The following is a 13,899-nucleotide window of genomic DNA, read 5'->3' as shown; positions in this document are numbered from 1 at the left end:
AAAGCAAAGTTAGCCTTGGCTGGTGTGGCTCAGTGGATTGAGAGTTGGCCTGCAAACCGAAAGGTCACTGGTTCGATTCCCAGTCAGAGCACATGCCTGGGTTGCGGACCAGGTCCCCAGTTGGAGGCGCGTGAGAGGCAGCCACACAGTGATGTTTCTCTTCCTGTCTTCCCCCCCTCCATTCCCCTCTTTCTCAAAATAAAATATTTAAAAAAAAAACAAAACTGTCAATTCCAAAGTAACCAAAATTTAAAAGAAAATAAAATAATAATAAAATAAATGACACAGAGAGAGAGCCCTAGGCAAAATCACAACGTTCCGTAAAGGAAGCCGGGCGGGGCGACGCACCGATGAGCCGCAGTGCGGTCTGCGCCAGGGCCAGTGTGCCGGAGTTGAGCAGGAGGTTGAGGTTGCGCGCCCCGTGCTGCAGGGTCAGCATGCTGAGCATCACCAGGAGGAAGCGGGCTTGCGGGGTGGTGCCCAGGCTCGGTCCCGCGGGGTTCTCGTTGGTGATGGTCTGCAGGGGCACGGGCTGGACACCTACAAAGCATGGGCACGCGTCAGTGTCTCGCGTGTGGATACAAGAATATACCTGATGCGGGAAACCCTAGCGATTTGTTAAAATTCCGTCTGTTTGTCCGTGGATTCCTAGAGCGTGGGCGTCGGGAGCCCCTGTGATGCTCTGCAGGTGCCCTGCCACCGTCACACCACACGCGGGCATCTGGCCTGTCTACAGTCACCACTGCTCCTGCACCCCCTGGTGGCTGCCTCAGTCCACAGCACTGATGACAGTGTTCACTTCTCTTCCCCAGAAGCAGCCCCAGCTCAACTTGTCATCGGAACAATTAAGCATTAATATAGATCCACATTTTAGGGTGCAGCGTGGTAACTGATACACATGAAAGGTTAAGGTGTCAAAGCTTTATATTAGGATGCTACAAGATTGTATTATTTGTCAAATTTTGCAAGTTTTATTTAGAACCCGAGAAAGTGTAAAGCAGCTTAGATTATCGGTCTGATGTACAAAGTTATTCAAGAGCAAAAATCGGCATCTGAGAGTTCCCACAACATGTAATGAGGAGCCACACTATAAAATAACACCAATGAGATCCCCAACGTTACTTCAACAGCAGTTTTAATACAGCCTGTTAACCATGAGATATTTTAAAAACTCACCCAGCTCTTTAAATTTGGCGTTTGCATCCATCAAAATGTTTCGAACGTTCTGAACAGCCCAAGCGTACAGCTTGCCAAATGTCACCTCCAGCAGCATCCGGTTAAAAGGCGGGATCAAATCAACATCCTTTAAACAATCCGTAAGGGGTTCCCTTACAAAGATACAGAATTTTACTTAGATTATTGCCAAGCTGTTACCGCAGCAGAATGACGCACTGCTGCCCCCATGTTCCTTCATCAGTAAATCTCATGAACAAAACGAATGAGAAACAGAAACAGACTCCCAGGTACAGAGAACGGACTGAGAGCGGTCAGTGGGCAGGGGGCAGGGGGCAGGGGACTGGGTGAGAAAGCTGAAGGGATTTTAAGCAAAGAAAAGAACCTCAGAGACGCAGACAACGGCAGGGTGGTGACCAGAGGGAACGGGGTGGGGAGGGGTCGGCAAAGGTAAAGGGGGGATGATGGTGAGGGAGGGAGACCTGACCTGGGGTGGGAACACCCAGTACACCCTACAGACTCTGTGCTACATAACTGTGTCCCTAAAACTTATGTACTTTTTAAAGTGTTATTTATTCTTAGAGAGAGGGCAAAGGAGGGAGAAAAACATCAACGTGAGAGAGAAATATGGACTGGCTGCCTCTTGCACGCACCCTGACGGGGACCAGGCCTGCAACCCAGGCACGTGCCCTGACCGGGAATCAAACCTGTGACCTTTCAGTTTGTGGGACGCTGCCCAGCCCACTGGTCAGGGCCAAACCTATGTAATTTCATTACCCAACGTCACCCCAATAAATTCAATTTAAAAAAAAGAAATAAGCCCTGGCTGGTGTGGCTCAGTGGACTGAGCGCCAGCCTGGGAACTGAAAGGTTGTTGGTTCGATGCCTGGTTGGTGCACGTGCCTGGGTTGTGGGCAGGTTCCCCAACTGGAGGTGTATGAGAGGCAACCGACCGAGGTTTCTCTCCTCTCTTCCTCCCTCCCTTCCCCTCTCTCTAAAGATAAATAAAAATCTTAAAAATAATAATAATAAAGAAAGAAATACAATGAAATTAAAACCGTTAAAAAGCCTTACCCTACATCGACCCCCTCCGGGATAAGGCGCTGCCACCCGCAGAACATGGCGTACTGCACAGACGGGAGGAGGGAGTTCTTGGCTGCCAGCCTTAGGATGGTGTCTATGCCTTCCAGGCGCACCTCCGCCCTCTCCAGCTGCAAAACACCCGCAGCACAGTGAGGCCGCGCCGCTGAGCCGCGCCGGGAGGGGGTCTCGGCGAGCGCCGTACCTGTTTCAGCAGGCACTTCCTCATCTTCTCCACGTCCACCGGCTCTTCCTTCAGGGCGAACTCGGCGATGGTGCCGAGCAGCGCAGACTGCGGGTAAAGGCCCTGCACGTTCTGCTTCAGCCACTTGTACCTGTGGACACCCGTGACGGTGCTCAGCAGCGGCTGCCACTTGTCCTGGGAGAGGAAAGCCATGTCACCATGTGTCTGCCCCGAGATATTATGGGCTCTGAAACAGTGACTCAAAAATTAAAATAAAATATAAATGCTGATAGCTTTTTCCTGGTAACATATTTTAAATGTAGGAACTACCTTAGAGTGAAAATAACTAGGTTAGACGTATGCTTATAAATGAATTTTAACTCTGTACTTATGTACATGGGAAGGGCACACTTGGCATGCAGAGTTACATAATCATCCCTGTTAACAGTCTCAGGGGCCAGAACGTTCCTGAAGCCAAGGATGCAGTCATGACCGAAGGAATGAAGGAATGAATGGGCGAATGAAAGGATGACTGTAGGAAGGAAGGAAGGAAGGAAGGAATGACTGAATGAATGGTGAGCACTCCCTACAGTGAGAGGACACACTTCTCCCGGGGTGGATCTGCCCAAGCGGCACCAGGCAGCCGAGGCTGGGGCGCAGTTACCGACCCCTGAACAGGCCGCTTCACGCTCCACCCGGCGGGCGCTTAAGGACAGAGCGACAGTCCCCGGGGGTCCCTTTGTTTCTATACAGCCAGTCTGAGAATCACAGAGAATACTTCACCTTGGGTGATTTAATTGCAATGGGTCTTTTGTCCACGCTTATCGGACTGTGAGGCAAAATGCAAGCTTCTTCTAAATCACTCTCTTCGTTTCCAATTTTTTCTTCATCATCAGTAGATTCTGGCTTCTTAGGAACTATGTTTAAAAACATCATTCATTATAAAAACCACTTACTTAAGTATAAATTAATAACTACTAAAATTTGCATAAAAGTAAGGGACACAAATGTGTCAGTATCTACACAAGTGTCGTAATTACGCTCACGCTGCATCCAGAACTAACCCTTTGCCGCCCCGTGCCAGGCACAGGACAGAGGACGTGAGTGCCACCATGGGGATTGAGCACCGGCCTGTGAACCAAAGGGTCGCCGGTTCGATTCCCAGTCAGGGCACAGGCCTGGGTTGTGGGCCAGGTCCCCAGTTGGGGGCGCATAAGAGGCAATCACACATGGATGTTTCTCTCCCTCTCTTTCTCCCTCCCTTCCTCTCTCTCTAAAAATAAATAAATAAAATCTTAAAATAAAGTAGCTAACTTTTTAACGATTATTGTAATTTAAATGCTATGCAATTTTCATGTGTCAAACATATTATTCTTCGGATTTCTTTTTTAACAGAACAATTTCAAAATGCCAGCTCCAGCCTCAGCGCGAGGACAGTGCACCAGAGGCAGCAGGCTGCAGGGGGGGCGGGGGAGCCGTCACCAGGTCGCACGGAATTAGTCAGGAGCCTTTCGCTACATCAATCTCCGTAATTAGGGAAACGGCGCTCAAACACGCGATGTGATGTGTGCTGCCGCTTCTGTATTTTGGTCCCTTTCAAGGCTTTCAAGTCTAGTTCTTCCCAGCACAGAATATAAATAACGAGCAACATTCCGCTTCGCTGGAACCCTGTAAAGCCCAGGAAAGGCCTGTCCCCTCGGCGCTGGGCCCTGGCCAGCTCCTGCGAACCGGGCTCTCGGCCCTGGGCCTGCTCTGCCCGAGGAGAGCGTGTCTGTGTGCCTGAGGCCTACGACGTTTCCCATCCGGCCAGAGAGCTGCTGCCAACGGGGTGGCTTAGGGGGCCGCCTGCTTCTGCTCTGGGGCTGGAGTCGGGGCCACTGACAGCTGTTCCCCAGGCCCCGCGTGAACCATGCGGCCGAGCCGGACAACAGCCCTGCCACCGAGGCTCCGGTGAGTGCCCCCGGCTGACGGCCTTTCACCCACGTCGCTGCACGCCCTGTCAGAGGCCCGGGCACAGGCCGTGCCACTCCGCTGGGCGGGGACGCTTGGGGCTCGGTCCTGGGTGCCTCCGAGTTCCCTCCACACGCCTTTCCTTTTGCCCATTTGCATCTGCCCCGTTTCACGGCGACACACTGCAGCCACCAGTATGTCCGCTCCTGCGTCCGACAGAGCCCTACCAGGGAGTCGTTATTTACGTTACTGCATTTTCTTTCTAAAAGAAGAGAAAAGACAGCTTCCAAGAGCAAACAACTACATGTATAAACCCACAACAAGAAACCTGGAGAGGCGACCACGTGGGCTCGGAAGCCACGCCGGTGGTAACGAGGCGGCGAGGGGGCCTTGTCCCTGAGGCAGCGGCGCGGCCGCGGCCTCTGTGCGCGAGCCCCGGGGACCTCAGAAGAGTCCCGGCCCGACTCCCAGGCCCAGAGCACCTCTGGGGCTCAGACAAGTGGGTGTGCTTTAGGGGCTGCCTGGGAACAATCCCTTCAGGATGGTTTCTAAACAAGCCAGTCTTTCACAACACTGCTGGTCACAATCCCATCAAATCCCAGTCATCAGTATTGCTTAGTTAGCTGCTCTGTGAGCAAATCAGGATGACTCAAAAGAATCTAATCAGAAATTTCTACAGACTTGTTTATAATTCCAAGTGACTGAATTCTATGGTATTTTTACTCAAATTTTGGTCATTTAATGCAAAAAGTCTTTCTATATCGCTACACAGCTGCTTCCTGAAAATACCAGTCATTCTTCTAATTCCTTTTATAACATTTCTCCGTGTATCAGAATACACTGTATTTCCAAAGAAAAACACTTCTGTACCAGAATGACAAGATTAACTGAAAGAGCAGACCTTCCTATACGTCTCGTTAGCAGGACAAGTGATAAAAAACATTCATGTTCCCCACCAATACAATCAACTGTACAGTATTAACGTCGCTGGGCCTCAGTGCCCTCGTCACCGAATCATCACGCCCTCGGCCCCAGAGCTGCGTCTGCACCTGGCGTCTTGGAGAAGCAGCAAGTGTGCAGAGGGACTCACAAGCACACAGACGCGCACTCGGGCCGGGGAGGGTGCCCCCGTGACGCACAGCAGCGAGCAGCGTCCGCCGGGTCCCAGACGAGGCTACGCCCAGGATAACAGCGCGCGCCGACCATTCCGCCCTTACCTCTCTTTTTCCTTCGCTCTCGGATGATCTTCTGCACGACCCTCCGCCAGCGGGGCAGAGAGCTCAGCAGTTTCCACTTGGACATGGTGGAGAGGTCGTTACACACGGCAGGCCTCAGTTCGTTAAAGAGGAACCGCAAGCGCTCGATGACGGGCGCGCAGACTTCCTTGTAAGAGCGGCCCTGCTCCTGGTGCGTCTGCAGTCAGAGAGGAAAGACAGCTTCCTGACGGCCAGTCCGCCGACTGTCCGCACAGCACAGAAGAAAGAATCGGGACCTACCCACCTTAATGAGGGAGCACTTGGCTTGGTAGACAACCCTACAGACGTCCGCCACAGACTTAGGCAACGCCCTGTGCTTCACCTGCTCAATTCCAAGTGTGCCGGCGTGAACCAAAGACAAGGCCACGTGCCCTGGAAAAGACAGTCAGAAGGCTAGGTAGTACTGACTGGGGACCTCATGGAAGTCAGAGGTCTTCAGACAGTTAAAATATCGAGCTTCATACCTAAATCTTCATGTTTTAAGAGGCAGCATAACAGCAAGCGGCCCACCTCTTCCACGGGATGCTCGGGAAGAAACGTGATCGGCGTGGTCAAGTGGCACTGCCTACAGTATCTTTCTATTTGGCACAGGAAGTCCTGCAGCAGAAACAGCGGGACGTGACTTGCGAGCCATCCCGGAACCCCGTGGGGAGACCTAAACTATGTGCCCCCACCTCCCGTGCGCCTGCAAGCAGCAATGCTACAGCCTCGCCGGCACGCGGAAGCGAACCAACCTCCCGCCTTCCAAGCAGCCCCCCGAACAACATGTGAGCCGAGCCTGCTGGGCTACCGCGGCGCGAGGGCGTTCGCACGTCAGGGTCCTGACGGAGACGGAGGGACCGCGAGCGTGGGAGGCCGCACGCACCTTCACGTCGTGGTCCTGGACGTTATTGTCAGCCAGGGCCTGCAGGAACGCCTGCGAGTGGTCGCCCAGGGCCCGCCTGTGTGTGCAGAGGCGGGACTTGCTGGCCGGGGTGCCCCCGGGGGAGCTGCAGTGGTCCTCGTCTTTCTCCTCATTGTAGCTGTAGTGGATCTGGCTGGTCTGCAGGCCCCCCGAGAAGATGGAGGACTGCAGCCACTCTAGAAGACACACAGGCAGGCGGTCAGAGAAAGCCTGGGGAACACGCGTCCTTAGTAAATAACGGCGGAAAAAAGAGAAAGGGCTGCGTACTGAACTTAGCAGGTAAAGTTCAGCATTCGTACGAAAGAGCCGTGTCTAACAGAGTCACACAGACGGGCTTCTGATCCCTACACAGCTATCTCGCTCCGTTACACTCGCCTCCGCTGCCCCTTGCGGATGCTGAGTTTCCACCACCATCAGAGCAAGACCGTCCACCAGCAAAGAGGTGCCAGCTCGCTGAAGGCTCCGATGATGGCTAGCATTTCTTAGCAATAAAGTCTTTCTTAATAAAGGTACGTACACTGTTTTAGACACGATGCTACTGCACACTTAGGAGAATACAGCGTACCGTAAAAAAGACTTTCTGCGCCCTGGGAGACCAAAACATTTGTGGGACTCACTTGATTGCGACATTCGCTCTATTGTGGTGGTCTGGAACCGAACTCACAGTAACTCCGAGGAGGCGTGCCTGCATCTACGTGAAAACAGCTAACGCTTTCTGGTTACTCAGCGTGCCTCAAGCGCAGTATCAGCACGCAGCCTAACAGCCCTGGCTCACATGTACTGGACAGCTGCTCAGGCACCGGCTGTCTGGGGCCACAGGGCCGTGCGCAGCCTGGGGCTCTGCAACCCGGCAGGCCGGGCACGTAGGGGCACCGCTTGCAAGTCATCACTCAGTGTCAGCGGGGAGCTGCATGCGTACGGGGCGCAGAGCGCGGGCGGCAGCAGGCTCCCCGCAGGCGCAGGGTCAGTCAAGCACTCCCTGTGGAAATGAAACTGAGCTGAGATCCGGATGAAGACGAGCGCACGGGCACCAGGGAGGAGAACAGCCATGTGAGGGGCTCCGTGACGGAGAGAAGTCAGGATGCGCCGCGTCAGCCTCGACACCTCCTCCCCCAGCAGCAGCAGCGAGAGACTGCTGAGCTCACAGCACAGGGCGTCTGTCAGGGACAGACTGTGGGGGACAGACGCAGCGGCCCGCAAAGGGGGACTGTGTGAAGCACAGGTCGTTCACCACTGCAAGGGGGAGGCTCCAAGAAAATAGTCACTACAGATGTTTCTCAATGGCTCATGAAATGAACATATCCCTCCACAACCCAAGCAACTGAATGAATCCTGGATGCACTCAATATTCTTCCACTGGGAACGGGAATTTTAGAGCGTTCGGGAGCATTCTCCAGAATGCCACGTTGATTCTTCTATTACACAACTCGGACCACGATCCTCTCCATTTGGAACCCCCTCCTAGCTCTGAAAACACTGCTCGGACGGAGGCCCCTGACACCCTCGAGTGGGTCAGCCCCGACTCACGGGGCCACAGCACCTCTGCCTCCCTCCACTCAAGACACTCCCAGCCCTTCCCTCCTGGCTGAGGAAGAAGAGGCCTATCTTCCCACAGGCTGACAGGTCTCTGCGGGAGGGGGAGAGCCCCACCACCACCACCACGCCGCGAGGCTCCGCACACAGCGGGGGCCCCGTGTGCATGCACAGGCGCCACCCCAGACGGCAGGCGGACCAGGCCTCGCAGCTGCCGATCCGGAAGTCGTGCCCCTCGTGTGCCCGTGTTTCTGCCCACGAGGCTCAGACGCCAGCTGGCTTGGCCTCCAGTTTCATAACTGGTGTGCCGCTACGAGCCTCTCTTTCTGCCAGAACCACGTGCAAATGTCTCCATTGATCCACTGCCCCCGTGTATCTTGACCTGCTTATCACGTCTGGCTCATCAGCACACAAGATGCCCCTAAAGACAGAGGGTGTCTAGTTCCACACCTACGACACCCTGAAGGACCAGCATGGTGACACACACAGGACAGATGACCCCTGAACAGCGCGGGTTTCAATTGCACGCGTCCACTTATACAGATGTTTTCCGTACTGACCCGCCAAGTGCTGTTAAGAAACCCGCACGCACAGAGGGCTGGCTTAAGTTATACACAGGCTTCTAACTGCGTAGGCAGTCAGCACCCCAACCCCCGCGTTGTTCAAGGGTCACCTGTGAGTACCCGGTAACACTTGGTGGGAAGCTGGTGGGCAGATGGACGGAGAAATGCACACTCGAAGAAAAGTGTAAACCTGTCTTACAACACGTGGGGAAATGCCATTACTCTGGGAGATTACGCAGGCTGCCATCCCAAATTGTATTGGATTTGGGTCTGATGAGAACCCCATCCTGAAGCAGAACGCTCTTTCCGATGGGAGCTGGCGATCCACAGCACGTGGATTCTGGGCACAGGGAGGTGACCCCGGGCTGGGCCCCCGTCCCATGAGAGGGTGTGCGCAGGAGGCCACACACAGGACCCGCCTTCCCACACTGTTAGCTCCCTCTGCTGGCACAGACGTGACAGTACACGAATGCCACAGGCAGCTTTCCCTGATGACCCGGCTGAGTCCCGATCCCCTTATTTTCCTCATCAATGACTTCGTCGATTGCTCCCCTCCTACGCCAATGGCCCACAAGGCGCAGCTGGGATAACCTGCTCATCAGTTAGTGGGAAACAAAATTTTTCTTACTGGCACATTCGATCTCGACGGGCGACAGCGGGGTGCTCATCGCTAAATAGGACGCGTGTAATCCGAGGAGCAGGCCCAGGTTCCGCTCTGTGTCTATCAGAGGCGACGACAGACTTCCCAGGTCGGGGATGGTAACCACTTCCTGGTCGGGCTGGGGAAGATCAATTTCACCATCAGTCTGAGAAAACAGGGTCCACCCAAAACATAAAACCAAGGAGAGCACCAGCTTCTATCCTTAAACAGGCCGTATGGCCGGGAGGAAGAAAGCAGGGGCTCCAGGCCCCTAGTCCTACGTCTGGCGACAGTGAGCTCCCACTGCCACCAAAGCAACAGGAGCTGTAAGCCGCACCCGTCCTCCAGAGCGAGAGCGGGCAGCCGCCGCCCAGGTCTGTGGGCAGAAAAACTGAAGCACGTCAACGACTTCGCTAGAACAGGCCTCAGGGAACCAAACAGAAGTTTCCAGAGTGACTGTCTATAATGCTTCAGAAACCATACTGAATTGTTACATAAAAAAACCCAAAGAGAAATCAAAACGATATGACTGAGTCAGTCAACTGTGACCACACACGTGGAAGAAATAAATTTATTCCAACAGAAAAGACAGAGTTCACATGTAAATAATTTTAAACTCTGCCTGTCATATCAGACAATCTACAAATAAAATGCTTCCAGGCCCACCTTTGTGGCATTTAATAAACTCTATTACCTCTACATTCATACCTAGAAAGCCAAGCCCAGTAAATAAACTCCAAAGCTCAGGAATATGTACAAAGGACATATTTCTATTCTAATGATTATGCTACTAGATAGTTCTTCCCAAAAAACATGCTAAGTCATTAACCTCAAGATGCTAAGTCATTCCAAATTTCTACATGAGCTTATGACGACACTGTCAATACCAAACGTCAGCCTCTTCGTTATGTGTGGGAATGTCCACGTTTCTTACAAATTACTAGTTTTAAAAGTAATGTTGTAAGAGCAGGGCATCATAAATGTGAACATGTGTAAATGCAAATTTGCATATAAAAAAGGCCTCCGGAGTATCTGCATGTTTATAGTGTAATGACACCCCCACCCCCACCCCACAAAGTCCACGGTGAAGGCCCCCCAGCACCAACACACAGAGAGGGCCCCCAGCCGGCCACATGGCGCTCGCCCCTCACAGCCTCACCTCCAGGTACTGGCCGACGCAGAAGGCGTGCATCGACTCTCGTGTGTCTTCAAACTGTAGGGCGGCTTCCAGAGCTACCACCGGGTCTTCTCCAGCAAACTGGGCTGCAAGAAGACCACAAATTGCTGCGACTCTGTACAATCTGCCCACACTCCACACAGAAATGGGGACGGGAAGGAGACTCAGAAGGGTAAGGACCTCCCACCCTCTCCCTGGGCTGCCTGTGCCAATTCAGAACTTGGAATGCCTCCCGATGAGTGTTGGAACAAAAAATGTGTAACGATGAGAAATTCTTCGAAGATACCTCAATTCCCTGACAGGACAGACACCAAAGTCACAGAGTTTAAAATGGGAAGGCTCAGGAGAAGTACCAAATGGATCATTATAAACTCTAGTGCTTTGATATCATGTTCATGGATAGGAAGAATTAACATTATTAAAATGTCCATACTATCCAAAGCAATCTGTAGATTCAACACAATTCCTATCAAAATACCAATGCCATATTTCACAGAACTAGAACAAAAAGTTATATGGAACCACAAAAGACCCCAAATAGCTTCAGCCATCTTGAGAAAGAAGAACGAAGTTGAAGGTATCACACTACCTGATATCAAACTACGCTACAAGGTCATAGCAATCAAAACAACTACAAAGCCCAGAAAGGAATCCATGCCTTTATGGTCAATTAAAATTTGACAAAGGAGGCAAGAACATGCAACGGGGTAAAGACACACTCTCTTCAATAAATGGTGCTGGGAAAACCGGACAGATACGTGCAAAAAAATGAAATTAGACCACCTCCTTACACCACACACAAAAATAAACTCAAAATGGGTTAAAACCTTAAATATAAGACTTGAAATCATAAAATTCCTGGAAGGAAATAGGCAGCAAAATCTCTGACATTTCTCATAGCAGTATTTTTTTATGATATATCTTTTCGGGCAAGGGAAACAAAAGAAAAAATAAGCAAATGGAACTACATCAAACTTAAAAGTTTTTGCACAGCAGAGGAAACCAACAACAAATTGAACCCACTAAATGGGAGAACATATTTGCCAATGATACATCTGATAAGGGGTTAATATCCAAAATTTATAAAGAACTTACACAACTCAACACCAGAAAGAAAAATAAACAATCCAATTTAAAAATTAACAAAGGACCGAATACTTTGCCAAATAAAACATATAGATGGCCAATAGATGTGAAAAGATGCTCCGTGTCCCTCATCATCAGAGATGCAAATTAAAACCACAATGAGATACCACCTCACACCTGTCAGAGTGGCTACTATCAATAAATCCACAACCAACAAGTGCTGGCGAGGACGTGGGGAAAGGGAACCCTCGTGCACTATTGGTGGGAGTGCAGATGGTGCAGCCACTACAAAAAACAGTATGAAGTTTCCTCAAAATATTAAAATGGAGCTGCCTTATGACTGACCCAATGATTCCACTTCTGGGAATTGATCCAAAGAAACGCCAAATACTAATTCCAAGGAATACATGCATCTCTATGTTCACTGCAGCGTATTTACAATAACCAGGGTTTGGAAGTAGCCACAGTGCCCATCAGTAGATGAGTGAATAAAAAAGCTGTGATATGTTTACATAATGGAATACTACCTGCCTATTAAAAAAAAAGAAGAAGAAGGAAATCTTACCTTTTACGACAGAATGGATGGACCCAGGGAATATTTCGCTAAGTGAAATAAGCCCATCAGAGAAAGACAAATACCATACGATTTCACTTATATGTGAAATCTAATGAACAAAATAAACAAAGTAGGGACAGACTCACAGCTACAGAGGACAGACTGATGGTTGTCAGAGGGGAGGGCGGTTGAGGGCTGCATAAAAAAGGGGATGGGATTAAGTGAAAAATAAAAAACTCATCAGTATGGTGATTGCCAGAGGGCAAGAGAGGTGGGGGGCAATTAAAGAGAGTAAAGGGGGGACATATGGTGATGGAAGGAAGGGGACCACACTGGGTGGTGAGCGCACAATCCAATACACAGACGACGCTGTACAGAACTGTACACCTGAAACCTATGTGGTTTTATAAACCAACGTCACCCCAGTAAGGTCAGTACCTACACACACACACACACACACGGGTGTACAGGAAAGGAACAAAAGCCCGCCGTGCTGCGCCCAACGACGCGGGCCGCGGCGCCAGCCGGGGAGCAGCCACGGGCCTCACCTAGAACGCTGCCCCCTGCCAGGGCCTGGGCCTGGAAGTCCCTGATGTCGTACACCTTCCCGCCGATCACGGTCCAGAAGCCCCCGTCTGTGTTGTGGTTCTCCAGGTCAGCCTTGCGGATGAGGGTCACCTCCTCGTTGCTTCTACAGTTCTGACCTGTAAAAAATGACTCTGTATATACAGAAACCATAATCAATAAATCGATAGATCAATAGGTAAAACGACTAGAACGAACTGTGTGAAAGAAATGCATGGCGAAACAGACCGACCCACAACCACAACGGGAGACTTAACACACCTCCCGACAGACACACACACACTCAGCAAAACATGGAGTGGGTTTAAAAAGACAAGAATGGCCCTGGCTGGCGTGGCTCAGTGGTCGCCGGCCTGCGAACCAAAGGGCCGCCGGTTCAATTCCCACTCAGGGCACAGGCCTGGGTCACGGGCCAGGTCCCTAGCTGGGGGCGTGCGAAAGGCAACCAATCAATGTATCTCTGGCACATCCATGTTCTTCTCCCTCTTTTTCTCCCTCCCTTCCCCTCTCTCTAAAAATGAATAAAAATAAGATCTTAACAGCCCAAGAGCTGGAGAAGGCAGGCCCGCCCCTGGTGAGCACCGCAGACGGCGGGGACAGGAACGCTCGGCGGGCTGCGGCACGGCACCCCCGCTGTCGCTCGGTAACATGACAGCTCAGGAAGTCGTCCCCTGCCCACAGCTGCCCCCAAAGCTGCATGTCTCAAACCACCTCAACAGTGCCTTCTGGAGACACCCAAGAAAGGGTTTTCCGGAACTTTCCAAAATAGCCCATTTCGGGATGTAACAACCATCACTAACAGAAAAGCTTTCCTTACAGATAACCCAAATGTCTCTGGGTTTAAATCATCGCCAGTTCCCTCTTATGCTGCCAGCGGAAAACAGTGGCAGAGGAGCGGCCTTCCTGGTCAAGGGGTCTTGCCAACGAGAGGCGAGACTGGGTCGGACTAAGCCAGGGCCAGCCCAGAGAAGCCCCGTAAGTGAGGGGCCGTACCCATGATGCCGGGCCAGGCTAACTCCTCCTGGTCGTCCCTCTCCTTCCCCGGCGCCAGGTGGTTGAAGCGGTCCAGGTGCTCCAGCAGGCCCCCCAGCAGGGGCACAGCCCCGGCCTCCTGCATGAGGCCGGCGTTCTTGCTCAGCAGGAGGACTATGGAGACCACCAGTTCTGGAAGGAGTACGCCTAGGGGTCGAAAGGAAACAGAAGAACAAAGCA

The 13,899-nt window shown here is 51.8% G+C and overlaps 1 protein-coding gene across 1 annotated transcript in view; it reads right to left on the bottom strand.

Annotated features, from left to right (window-relative positions):
- Positions 1–13,899, bottom strand: part of HERC2 (HECT and RLD domain containing E3 ubiquitin protein ligase 2) — a 176,397-nt gene that overhangs the window by 95,013 nt on the left and 67,485 nt on the right. The window contains exons 23-35 of the mRNA XM_090263730.1: positions 13,681–13,866; positions 12,651–12,806; positions 10,443–10,546; positions 9,272–9,422; positions 6,509–6,723; positions 6,108–6,240; positions 5,888–6,015; positions 5,605–5,800; positions 3,221–3,354; positions 2,459–2,632; positions 2,248–2,384; positions 1,177–1,328; positions 349–540 (exon numbers count right to left, since the gene is read on the bottom strand). Of these exons, the coding sequence (XP_090119856.1) occupies positions 349–540; positions 1,177–1,328; positions 2,248–2,384; positions 2,459–2,632; positions 3,221–3,354; positions 5,605–5,800; positions 5,888–6,015; positions 6,108–6,240; positions 6,509–6,723; positions 9,272–9,422; positions 10,443–10,546; positions 12,651–12,806; positions 13,681–13,866 (2,058 nt within the window). The remainder of the gene's footprint in view (positions 1–348; positions 541–1,176; positions 1,329–2,247; positions 2,385–2,458; positions 2,633–3,220; positions 3,355–5,604; positions 5,801–5,887; positions 6,016–6,107; positions 6,241–6,508; positions 6,724–9,271; positions 9,423–10,442; positions 10,547–12,650; positions 12,807–13,680; positions 13,867–13,899) is intronic.

The sequence above is a fragment of the Furipterus horrens genome, unplaced genomic scaffold (assembly GCF_987537825.1).
Source record: "Furipterus horrens unplaced genomic scaffold, mFurHor1.1.pri manual_scaffold_16, whole genome shotgun sequence".
NCBI lineage: Eukaryota > Metazoa > Chordata > Mammalia > Chiroptera > Furipteridae > Furipterus > Furipterus horrens.
This window is presented reverse-complemented; position numbering and strand designations above follow the sequence as displayed.